We start from the raw sequence: 12358 nt of genomic DNA, 5'->3' as shown, positions 1-12358 counted from the left end.
TTTTTTAAAATGAAGATCTTCCATACATGCACTTACCTACAACATTGTCATGCTATGTCATAGAAATTAGTGGTTATATCGTGTGCTTCGAGAATCAAAATGATTTTGCTAGCTCTGTGCGTATTTTCTTATGCTTCATTTTAATCAGGAATATATTCACCTTGATTTGGTTAAAATCGGTTTGTGAGAAAATAAGATTGTTAAAAAATATATTTCAATCTGAATTATAAAGATTATCGGTATAGTTTAGCTATGAAACGAAATGCAATGATACAATCATCTTATTACTATAGGGTTTATAATGCAAATCAGACAACATGTTCTAAAACTATAGAAATTTACAACCTTTACGACAAGAACCCAAATATGCAACGTGTATTGTGGTGACTGAAACATAGTGGTAATTTCATACCAACCAAGCCCTTGATTTAACGACGCTCTGCCATTCAGTCAACTGAAAGTTAGCTAAAATGTAACTAAAAGATGACTGAATGGAATAGGTGTGCCAATCAGTCACCTTTCCAGACCATTCAATTTACTTTCAGTTGACTGAATGGCAGAGTTTCATCCTGTGAATTTGTCTGCCTATATATTTAGTAGTATAACTACACGTGTCTTTGCAGGACATATTTACAAGTAGAGTTACTAGCATACTACAAACATGCATAATTTAACGAGGCCGGGTCTAATTTTTTCTGCCCTAGATTTTTTAATGAAATTTTTTACATGAATTTCTACTGATATAATTATTATTATAAGGAAAAAAATCAGACATTTACCACACCGTTTGTTCAAGGGGTCATCTCAAAGTTTGTTAATCTTTAACATGGGACCCTATGGGATTTTGCCTGAAATGTATCAATTTTGCACGTTTTTTACATTTTTTTAAAACTTCTGCCCTAGGGATTTTTTTTTCTGTTCTACATATTAAAGTTATTGCTTAAAGACATCAAATGGTCAAATAAAAAAACCCTTTTACCTCCTCGTTTGATCCAGGGGTCTTATCAAAGTTGTTTTTTGTATGCCCAATTTCCCAGTTTGCCAGATAATGGCTATTTTTTATTTGACAAAGACAGAAATGGTGATCTTTATAATATTATTAAAACATTCAGACACATTTAAGTAATAAATAAATATATAACATCGCATATTAAGGGTCATTAATATAAAATACATGGTTACTGTCTTGAAATATAGAAATTAAGCTATATTTAGGCGGGTAAAGAAAACGTGACAGAGGGCTAGGCTTGCTGAACCCTTTTCACGTTTTCGAACCGAGCCCAAATATAGCTTATACTTCGAGACATTTATGTTTATTCCACAATATAATATCAATTTTACGCATCAATCGAGCTATTTTCAACAAATTTTGCTGAATATCTGCAGTTGAAACTATTATGCCATGGCGTCAACAAAGCGAAAATATGACGTCACAATACAAATGAAACGCTGCGCGAAAGCGTGCGTACTCGTTCTGTACTCGGCCTCGTTAAATGTAATTTTATCAATTGTAACAGGGGTTTTGGGGCAACCAACTTAAACGTTTTCATCTTGCTAGCGTTTCTAAAGCGTTCTTCTATTATTCAAAAACCTGATTTAAACTTCAAATGATGAAATAAGAAGGACTGTAACTATCAAATAAATCTCAGATAGTTTGTTAGTAATTGCGCACTTTACCTGGATCTTCACGCGTGAAACAATGCTTTTTTGAATGCCAGCATTTATATGCCAGTCAGCCCAACATGAACGTAATATGTATGACACTAAGAAAATAATGAATGCTCGAGCACTCAATATGAAAAGAAAATCATAACTTTGTATATACATTTCCAACACAACTTCAACAAATATTTGACTTTTAAAGAAAGGTAAATGAAAACCCCATTTTAGCGTGTATAAAAAGCACAGAATTAAAAAGTGTAGCATAATTTAAAAGCTATACACGCTATAATTTGCGTCAATTTTGAATAAAGGGGGAAATGTATGTGTTTAATAACTAATAAAAGTTACCTTTATGCTGTTAATTATAATGCTCCATTCGATCACGTAACAAATATATCAAATATTAAACAATAAAAAATATTTATTTTCCTTCCAGGAAAGTAATGCCTCCTCGTGAATATCAATCTATCACGTGATATCGACAGCTAAATTTAGTCTATCATACCACATTGGTGAAGGGTCACAATCTTCATAATTTTGATAGTTTCACAGAGGAAAGGATATTTTCAGTAAAGCATAAATTTGTCCGATATACGAGTACAAACTAAAGAAAAAAATACAAGCCTGTGAGTAGATATGAATACTTCCTTTAAAAAAAATGACGTAGACCTGTGTTTTTTCCCTATGTTCTATTTATAGGTCCTATGAGTGTTAATGCAGAAGTAAGGGTATCGTGAATGACAAACGTATTTTACTCATTATACATGTATGTATTTCAAATTAACAACTGTTAAGCATATTAAAAATCAAGTTGGATATTTAATTAGGCAAACAATAACGACCACCTAGTTCTCCGCGGACATGCGCAATGAGGTCGGTTTCGCTCTTCCTTCATCAATATTCATGAAAAGGTATATTTTCCTGACAGGAAAATAAACATTAAAAATCTATATCTTTGTATATCGTTTCACCGTTGTAATTTACAGATTAAGGATAACTTTTATAAGTAGACAAACACATGCATTTTCACTGTCATTCAAAATTGACGTAAAGTATAGCGTGTATAGCTTTAAATGGACATATCTAACTATAACAATAAGAAACAGAAACATGCTACTATTATCGTAGTCATGATAAATAATTATGCAAACTGAAAGAGGAAGTAAAATTAAACTATTCAAGGGGAGTCCTATTTTCAAGGGCTTGGTTGCAGATGATCTAATTGTAGTAGGTTTTCCTTTATTATCTCGTTTTTCTGGGGGTAAAATCTTGATAATAATGACTTCACTTTAGAATAACTATTGTTTATCTAAACCTCACTGATGTATATAAACCACATCAGTGTTTTAAATGTTTATATAAATATATATCGTATTGGTTTAAAGTGAATGTAACATATTTAACTGTTGTTTACGCTCTTGATATGTTTCAAGATCTTAATTCTACCTCTTTGATAAATAATTATACTACTGCTGTCACGGGCAATTGTCAGATTTGTACGCAATAACTATTCCATTATATTTAGATAACTTATAAGATACTGATTAAAAAACAATCATTCAAACTAAAAGCTGTCTCAATCATTTGGCTTTTATAAATGAAAATCAATTAATGTTTACTTTGATTTATTTTCATACAAATGTTAAAATTTCTTTCTCTTCAATTGTCAAACCATAACGTGAACATCGAGAGTTATTTCCCTTTTATCATACTAGTAGTAAGTGCAGTTGATTACACATCGCACAATAGCTTATTGCAGTTTTTCTACTGTGTCGTTGCAGATATGTTAAAATATTTTTGTTGCGAAATAAAAACACCCTATTTGAAAACGACGATATATTCTATGAGTGGTGACTGGCACATGTCACTTCTCTCTTTCTGTGTTGGCACTCAATATTGGCTTTTATCAAAGATATCATTTTTTAAAATTCTACCCCCCCCCCTAAAAAGAATCAATTTACACATGCATGTATTGTTATAGGTTACAACGATTTATTCATCGGGCGACTCTTAATTGATTGATAAATACTTTTCAGTATTTATCTAAAGTCTGACAAACAGCTCAAGTAGTTTTTTCATTTTAAATGTTTAAACAAAATAAGCCTTTGAAGTCTTTATAAACAGATATTTGTGTTGAATATATATTTTTTCAGTTGCTATAGTTCACTGGTTTTTCAAATTTTCTTCTAATGAAAAGTGGCTCTTCTTTTCTATTGTTTAAGGTTCCGGGATACAACGCTAGTGAAAATTTAAAAACGTGATTATATAAACATGGACTGTCCAACGAACGAGTCGATGTGGAAAAAAAGAGCTGATAGGTACAAATGCCAAAATAAGGATATTTATCACTGTTTGCTTCTAAAAGATAAGACAAGATTGAAAGAAGTTTGCATTGAGCAGGCTAGAATCGGTAAAGGTGAGTAAAGCAATGTATTACACTTATTGAATTGCGTTTAATAAGGAATCATTATTTGAGTATTATGAGGTGATAATTTCGGTCGGGGCGTGATCAAATCCAATAAAGCCCGAAGGGCTTTATGATAGATTTGATCACACCCCGACCGAAATTATCATCTCATAATATTCAAAGAATGATTCCTTATTACTTATATTTATATAATTTTAAGCCATCTTACCATTATATGTTTAAATGATAGATAAGCAAACCCCGCTGGCGCCTCGATTTGGTGTCATTTGTATTATGGGTTATATAGTACAAAATCGATACGTAGTGTTATCACAGGCGAAGACACTGGGAATTGTAAATATAAAGATGTGATATCGTCCTGGGTTTTAAATTACAGGAAAAAATATTAATAAAAACACCTACTCTTGAACATAATCCTTTGCGTCAAAATTTAGATAAAAGTTTACCGAAGGGTGACATCATAAAATAGTATTATAAGCCGAGGTATAGCTTTGATATTGATGAATAGGTTTACACTATAAAGATACCTACTTTGCTCTCTAAAGAATCTGGGGGAATAAGCCGAGTCATGTGCCCACAAGTGGCCACAACCCTTTCACTATAGCTAGTATGCTCCAAATGACAATCATGCGTTTAGTATAATATGTGTTATAATTGTATTTTCATTATCTCCAGAGAATTTATTATGCGCGTGTACATAGAATAAAGAATTCCAATCTTTTGTCTTAAAGTCCAAAGTTTTTACATCTCAACAAAGTAACATGTTTATTTTTAAAACTAATACTAATACTAACTCATTTAGCAGTTTTGCTAAAAATCTAAAAAATGATTAAGAGCATGTGTTTAATTTATAAGAGCGCAATTGTTTCCTTCTTTACATCAAATGAGTTTCTCGAATTTAAACAAAGAACAGTCATTTCATGCATATCTTTTACAATTTTATTCTATGCTATGGTATGCGATTTTAATGATATGTTATGAAATTTGTATGCTATGTTATGAGATTTGTATGCTATGCTGAGAAATTGAAATGAAGGGCTTAATGATATGCTATGCTATGCTATGGTATGCTATGAGATTTGAACAAAAACGCTTCCATACAGAGAAGAGTTCTACACATTTCGAAGTTAAATGATAAGAAGCCAAAGTTTACAACAAATCTATTATGTGAACTTTTATTTGTTTTAAATAAAAACATTTAAAACCGAATTAAAATAATGTTGTGTGCTATGCTATGTTATGATATGGCGAATGCAATTCTATGAGATTGTATGCTATGGTATGAGATTCAAATGCTATACTATGAAATTTCAATGCTATGCTATGAGATTTCAATGCTATGCTATGGTGTATGTTGTAAAAGATATGCTTGAACCCACTGTAAACAAAGATATAAAAAAATATTTACAACACGATTCATTATAATCGAACACCTACTTCAACATATATATGTTTCAAGAACTCCTCGCTAAGCGCTACACCACGGAATCCCATGTTTGATTTCATTTAGATAACACACTCAATTAAGTATTGCGCAAATATGATTCAGTCTAGGCCATTTGATGATCATCTTGAAAAGTGAAGGAAGAAAACTTGCTTTTTACCATAGATTGGGTCTTGGTACCATTTAAAAAAAATAGATATGAAAAGGACATTTACACGTTATATCAGGATACTTTCTTAAAAATGGTATGATGACCAACTCTATAAAAAAATCTTTAGTCTGAACATCCGATTATATTATCATTTTGTTGCTCAATTAGCATATACATATTTTGATGTCTTAATATCAATTAAATATGAAGTCAATTTTTGAAGGTTTTAGCATCACTGAATGCAAATGATTACATTTGCTTAATAAATGTAACAAAACTGATATTTGTAAGAAAAAAAATTTGGTTTTTTAAAATAAACTTAAGTAGTTTGATGCCTTGGCTTATTCCCCCACCGTCGTTCGCATGGAAAACATTTTAACACCCAAATGTACAATGTAGCATGCTAGTTAACTATTACTCAATTTATATTCTTATAATCATTATTTCTTTTTCTTCGTTGAGGTTACTGTCCTATCATAACACGTCATAATTATCTCGACTGGGCACTTTGTAACACCACTGGATGTCCAAATGATACCTACACCAGCGACGAAGTTTACAAATGTAAGTCCATATTCCTGCTAAACATATCAAGACTAAAGTACATTAAAAAGGTGTTTGTATTATTTAAACTGTTATAAAATTAATAGAAATTGATGATTGCTACATGTACAAAATAAACTTATATTTGTGAAAGGGCATGCATTCGTTTTACAGCAAAATATTTGAAATATTTTAATTCTATTGAAAATAGGTTGTGTTATTATATCGGCGTATTGACATGTTTCATATTATTTTTTTTTTCAAATTTGTTTTGTTTTTTGTTTTATTAACCTTCATGATTTTTTCAACTTCTTGTAATTACTAGTTGTCCTTCTTTAAACATACTAATATAGTCGATGGTAATTTTGCAACATGTTAATATACGCGATAGGAAACAATAAAATTGAATATATAGCTGACCATATTTGGACTCAAAAGCAAAATATTTATTCTTAAACAAATCTCATATTGAAAACAAAATCAAATCGCATTTCCATAACTATCACATTACGCTGTCATATGGACAGACTTATGCGTATAATAGTTTGCTGTAGTGCTGTCTTTCAATTAACAATTAATACAAATGATGACAACCACTGTTGGGCAATTTGTACACTGAATTAGTAATGTAAAAACGATTATCACGGGCGTATATAATAAGTAATTAGTACAACATCAACAATGGTCAACAATTACTAGTCAATCAAAAAATACAACTCTGAATTTTAACTTTCACCATATGTATATACATGTACACTATGGTAGTATTTCAATGATCTGGACAACATCTGTCCAACATTAGAGTACTGAATTTAGTATAGACAAAGGTTGGACTTCTCTACGGGGAAATGTTCCTTGAATAACCCTTTGTATCGTATCTTGAACTGTTTGATATCTAAACTTCAAGAAATACTCGTCAAACTCCTGTTTTAAAATTTTATCCGGCGTTAATAGATGTTCAAAATGTTGTGTCACAGCAAAAATAGGCATACATTTTTTTTTTAAATTATGATACGCGTAGCTTTCATGAATGGTTTCATTCAATTTAACCTGACATTTGAAAGTGTTTTTCATTCAATATATTGGGAGAGTCAAGTTTGTTAGCTTTATTTTACAAGATTATTCAAAATGCCATTTTATACAGAAGAGCTTAAATGTTACGACTTAAATTTACAAAACCATTACACTGTATGTAGGCTATTGATGTTCATAAATCATTTTATGCCCATTTCTGGTTTAATGTTCGGTGCAAGCGAGTTAACTCTTAGTTTAATAAATGACCTGAGTATCAATTGTGGAGTTAATTAGAATTAATTCCGCGGCAATTTGAATTGTAAAAGAACATTGGAAAAGTTTGCGGGTCAAACAACCCTCTCACGTCTCTCTATTTCTATGTATACTTTGTGTGTTAAAAGGGTGAGTGTTTTATTATTATATACATGCAATGAAAGCATATATATATATATATATATATATATATATATATATATATATATATATATATATATATATATATATATATATATATATAGATATATATATTGTTTTGTTGGAGAACGTAGAACAGCCTTAGGACTGCTGAATTTAAAGCATTAAAGCATTAATACATTACATTATGCATTACATTATAAACTGTGTGTTACATTATACATTACATCATGAATGTCAATCATTGATAACCATTACATCATTCATTCATTTTATTCATTATGAACATTTAGTCAACATCATACATTGAAGCATTATGCTCATTATACATTATACATTAAATTATTATTTTTAAAGATGAAAAAAAAAACAATATTGGTACTGATAACAAATACTCAGTATCATTTTGCTATCAAATTTATAAGCCTAACGGTGACAGGATCTCAGGATTCAGGTATCCTTTCGTCTTTTGAAAACACAAAGTGACTAATGATAAATATAGATAAAACTACCGCAGGAAGCGTTATAAATAATAAACAAACGTTATAGTTATCATATGGACTATGAATTTAAAATTGAAACGTGGATTGGATGTGTGGGATTTTCCTTCACTCTGTTTTCCCAGCTGGTCAGTTTACAACCGTTGTAGTATGTCACACAATGAGAAAAATTATGACGTCACAATGTATACGGGGAATGAAATTTCCCAGAGTTATTTATAATGCACCAAGTTTGTTAAATGGTTTCTACAGAGGTGAACTATGAGTGAAGAGATCATTTATACAAAATCGACGCGTACATGTACATGTATGTATAGTTTTACAATATAAACAGCTAATGAAGCGAGGCGGTATCCAAATGGCGTCCTCTCGTTATTTTCCTCCGATGAATTTGTTTTTTGAACACAGGCCCCCGTGCATAAACTTCTATTTTTCTCTTTGAAAAATAAATACGATTTGTTTATGAAACTAACATTTCAAAAATATACCAAATAATATATGTGTTGGTATTTTATTTATTAATCCTCTCGTCGACAGCTATTTGCTCCAAGATTTCCGCACACTTTCGTATGGATAACTTACAGACAACAGAAAAAACAACAGACGAAATCCTAATTATTGCCGGCTAGAACACCCATATGAAACCCAAAACACCATCATGTCCCGTTATCGACAATTTAATAGGTGGTCATTAGTTGAATTGTCGTTGAAATCTAATCCAATTACAAAGATGGCTATCAGAACCTTCTCGCTTGAGGTCGCATATGACTTCACACATTATGGCGGGTAGATCGAGAGAGAAAATATGCATATCGCGACATTTGAATTTCATCGCTTTCAAAATAACGAATTAGCGAGATTATTTTAAATAAACGACCAAAAACTTCAGTTTTAATGAGTATAAAATAATTTTATTTAATAAAATCTGATAATTGAAAAACATGGAAAATTTCCTTGAAGGTAATTATTATCTAATGGAGGTTATGCGAGAAGATGGGGATAAACCAATTATGTGCTATACAATCTGTTGTTAGGTACTATCTTCTTTTTTCATATCAAGACCCGATTTGCTTTATGACAACACATACGGGACCAATAAGGTAAGAAAAAATCAAATGTAGTAGATGAGGTAAATGTCTTTCAAATACAATAAAGAATTTTGTGAGATTTTGATACATAATAAAATATATTATGTAATCACAAAACAAATATATAATGATTTACAAACTTGCTGTACATTTACTTGAATCATCGAAAATTGCTCTTATGTCACTGATGTTTTGTAGAACTTTCTTAATAAGTAAAACCTTTGTTTTATAAAACCGATTTCTAAGATTTGTGTTTTTCAAAGGACTACTAGCAATGGCATAGGAACAAACCTTCAAAGCTTAATTGGAGTGGGAATTGCAATTTTCATACTGCCAATATTCGCATATGCATTTTGTGCGTATTTAAGAAAATCACAGAACAGGAGGTGTACAGGAGGCTTGTGTATATCTCTGAGTATCTTTTGTTTCTTACTTTTTTCCATATCTGATATTTATGAAGGTTATTGCAAGTTGTTTTTTTAATGAATATGGAATAGCATGTTCATTGCGATATTTACGCCTCTTTTGTCGTTTAAGCTCCGGCTGCGGAAAATGGAACAAATATCAGTGAACCTTTACTTTTAAAAGAGGATGAAAAAAATGAATCCGTGCAAGGTGTACTTAAGGAATTGCGCAACAGAAACGTTATTCTGATACATGGAACACTAGGAAATGGCGTATCCAAAACTGGGAAACAAGCAACTAAAGTTTTTATACAAGATCATTCAGATTGGGAGTATCAATGGATAAATTATGACGATTGTTCTGATACACCTCCTGCAGAAAAGACATTTATCTTTGTTGATGGGTGGTTTGGAATATGGAATGAAAACCCTTGTAAAGTAAATGATGTTGAAAAGGCTTTGCAGAAATTACGGAATAGCATAGACAATGTTCAACTATGCAAGGTAATCTTAGATATCCGAGAAGACATTTATGAGAAATACAAAAACCTTTTCAACTCCAATCTCCCTTTAAACTCTCGTCATCTTTACCTTGATGGCATTCGGGCGAATCAAAATGAAGAATTAGAACAACAACTAAATCGTACTTTAAATAAAGTTAATTGTAAAAAAAAGAAAATGTAGTTGCACGGCTCTTAGTATCCAAGGAATACAAGATAAATATCATGATTTAGGTAATCATTTCAAAGTTGAAATCCTGGCCAGTCATCATTGCCTAATAACAAAGTTTATGGAATGTGGAGATTTGTTAGAAACACTTGTGTGTCACTTTATGGAACTGCAAAAGAAAAAAAGGAGGCTATACGAATGCCTCATGTATATTGTTATCAAAGGCAAGTACAAAATAGGTGATGATGTCGATAGTGATGTTAAAAAGGAGTTTCATTTTGGGATCACGTCAGAGAGCTACAAAGATTGCAAATCTCTACATAAATACACTAAAATAATGCCTGGAAAGGACCTTGTAAACATTAAGAATGCGGCAACACCACCAAATCAAAAATACATTGTGTTCGAATATGTGTTCCTTTATCTATGTGCTTTTCACTCTTTATTTAAAATGCAACCGAAGATGGTGATGAGACATTGTAACATGGACGCTGTTCTACAAATAGTACGCCCAGATGAAGCTGGTCAAGATGGAGATGGAATTAAGTTCTGTGCAAAAGCTGAAAATGAGTATGTCACTTATTTCTATAAAGAGGTCGTGAAAAGAACACCAGGTCAAGAAGATACTTTTTGTGGTCATCCGCTAGTGAAACATGCAATTGGTACGGAAGTTTAACTTTGATGTTGCGGTTTTTATACTTAAACTTAAATCTCATCTGATAGAGATCTAAAAATATAAAACTGAGCATGTATACATGTAACTGTGCTCCTGTCGACAAATCTGTAAAGTAGCTATTTAATCAATATATATCATTGAACATAAATTCTTCGTGAAAAAAATGCTCAAGGCTTGAAATGTATGAATCGACGTTAACATCAATTAGTTCAATTATTTTCATTTCAATACATATTTAATGAATTATAATGAATAAGATGAAGGTATTGAGGGTTTAAGGTAAATAATCCCTGTATACAATTTTCCCACATCTCTAAAATGTAGACAAGTTGTATGAATCTGATAAATTCATGTCCTTTTTTCTATCATAAGATTAATTTTCTTACATATAACAAGAAAATATACACAATTTATAACTGGTAGATTTTCAGCGTTACAAGAAAAGTACTTAAACAGGTTTTCACTTGCAATAAGTCGGAAATTGAGATTAAAACTTAAATTAGAAAACAAAAATAATTTTCATTGAAATTTAAATGATATTATTAGATTGATAATCAAGCATGGTGGAAATTTATCTACATCTTACAATTGTTGAAATCAGATTAAAATAAGCTACACCAATATGCTGCATAAAAATAACTAGCATTATTTCAAAACGCATTGGGTTTATGTTAAATCATAAAAACGATTTTTTTTAATTTCAATCACCAAAAAACTCATCATAATTTGATTTTATGGAAAAAGAATTCATGCTTCGAATCCAGTCTTGTGATCTGAAGCGTGAATCATTCCCATAGAACTCATGTACCTTTCAAACTGCAGCCATTAAAAAAAATTATCGTCCTCTCATAACTCAGCTTGTATAATTATAAAACAATCTACTATGGATCATGTAATGAAAAATAATATAAATAAAATATATAATTTAAAATGAGCTGTTAAAAAAATATCATTACAAGTGCCTTTTAGTCACTACGATCTTGGCACAGAAGTTTACTTATTAAAATGAATATCAACAAATGGAATTTCAATTCGATGAAAACAAGTAGTTTATAATGGTTACTATATTAATCTGTAGAGTATTTTTTTTTTGGATGATAAATCTCTAAAACAATGATTACCATGTCCTTTCAGCAAAATCTTACATGTATATCCTAGTATGATATAACAACTATTATTAATCGTTTGAAATATATTTATTTTATTTGCTTTAACAATCGAAAATCGAAAACTAGCCTTTAAATGCTAAATATGCATGTTAATCGTAGTAAACAAACAATCTATTGAAATAGTATGAGCCGAGACAAGGGCAGCAAAGATGTTTGATGGCTTCTGATACCGTATATTTTCACTTTTTAGGGATAT

At 30.8% G+C, this 12358-nt stretch overlaps 1 protein-coding gene across 1 annotated transcript; it reads left to right on the top strand.

Moving 5' to 3' along the window:
* Positions 1–3890: 3890 nt before the first annotated feature.
* Positions 3891–10919, top strand: LOC128185421 (uncharacterized). Its single transcript, XM_052855017.1, has 6 exons — positions 3891–4078; positions 6148–6249; positions 9217–9256; positions 9508–9659; positions 10028–10152; positions 10824–10919. The coding sequence occupies exons 1-6, from the start codon at positions 3934–3936 to the stop codon at positions 10917–10919; spliced, it is 660 nt and encodes a 219-aa protein (XP_052710977.1). The 5' UTR covers positions 3891–3933.
* The last annotated feature ends 1439 nt before the right edge of the window (positions 10920–12358 follow it).

The sequence above is a fragment of the Crassostrea angulata genome, chromosome 5 (genome assembly GCF_025612915.1).
Source record: "Crassostrea angulata isolate pt1a10 chromosome 5, ASM2561291v2, whole genome shotgun sequence".
Lineage (NCBI taxonomy): Eukaryota > Metazoa > Mollusca > Bivalvia > Ostreida > Ostreidae > Magallana > Magallana angulata.
This window is presented reverse-complemented; position numbering and strand designations above follow the sequence as displayed.

What these genes read in the sequence shown, in the direction of transcription:
- LOC128185421 (XM_052855017.1), top strand. Translation starts at nt 3,934, where the DNA reads ATGGACTGTCCAACGAACGAGTCGATGTGGAAAAAAAGAGCTGATAGG. An exon ending in ACACATACGGGACCAATAAG is followed by an intron (nt 9,257 to 9,507) that starts GTAAGAAAAAAT and finishes TGTTTTTCAAAG; the next exon opens with GACTACTAGCAATGGCATAG. An exon ending in ACAATGTTCAACTATGCAAG is followed by an intron (nt 10,153 to 10,823) that starts GTAATCTTAGAT and finishes TTCTACAAATAG; the next exon opens with TACGCCCAGATGAAGCTGGT.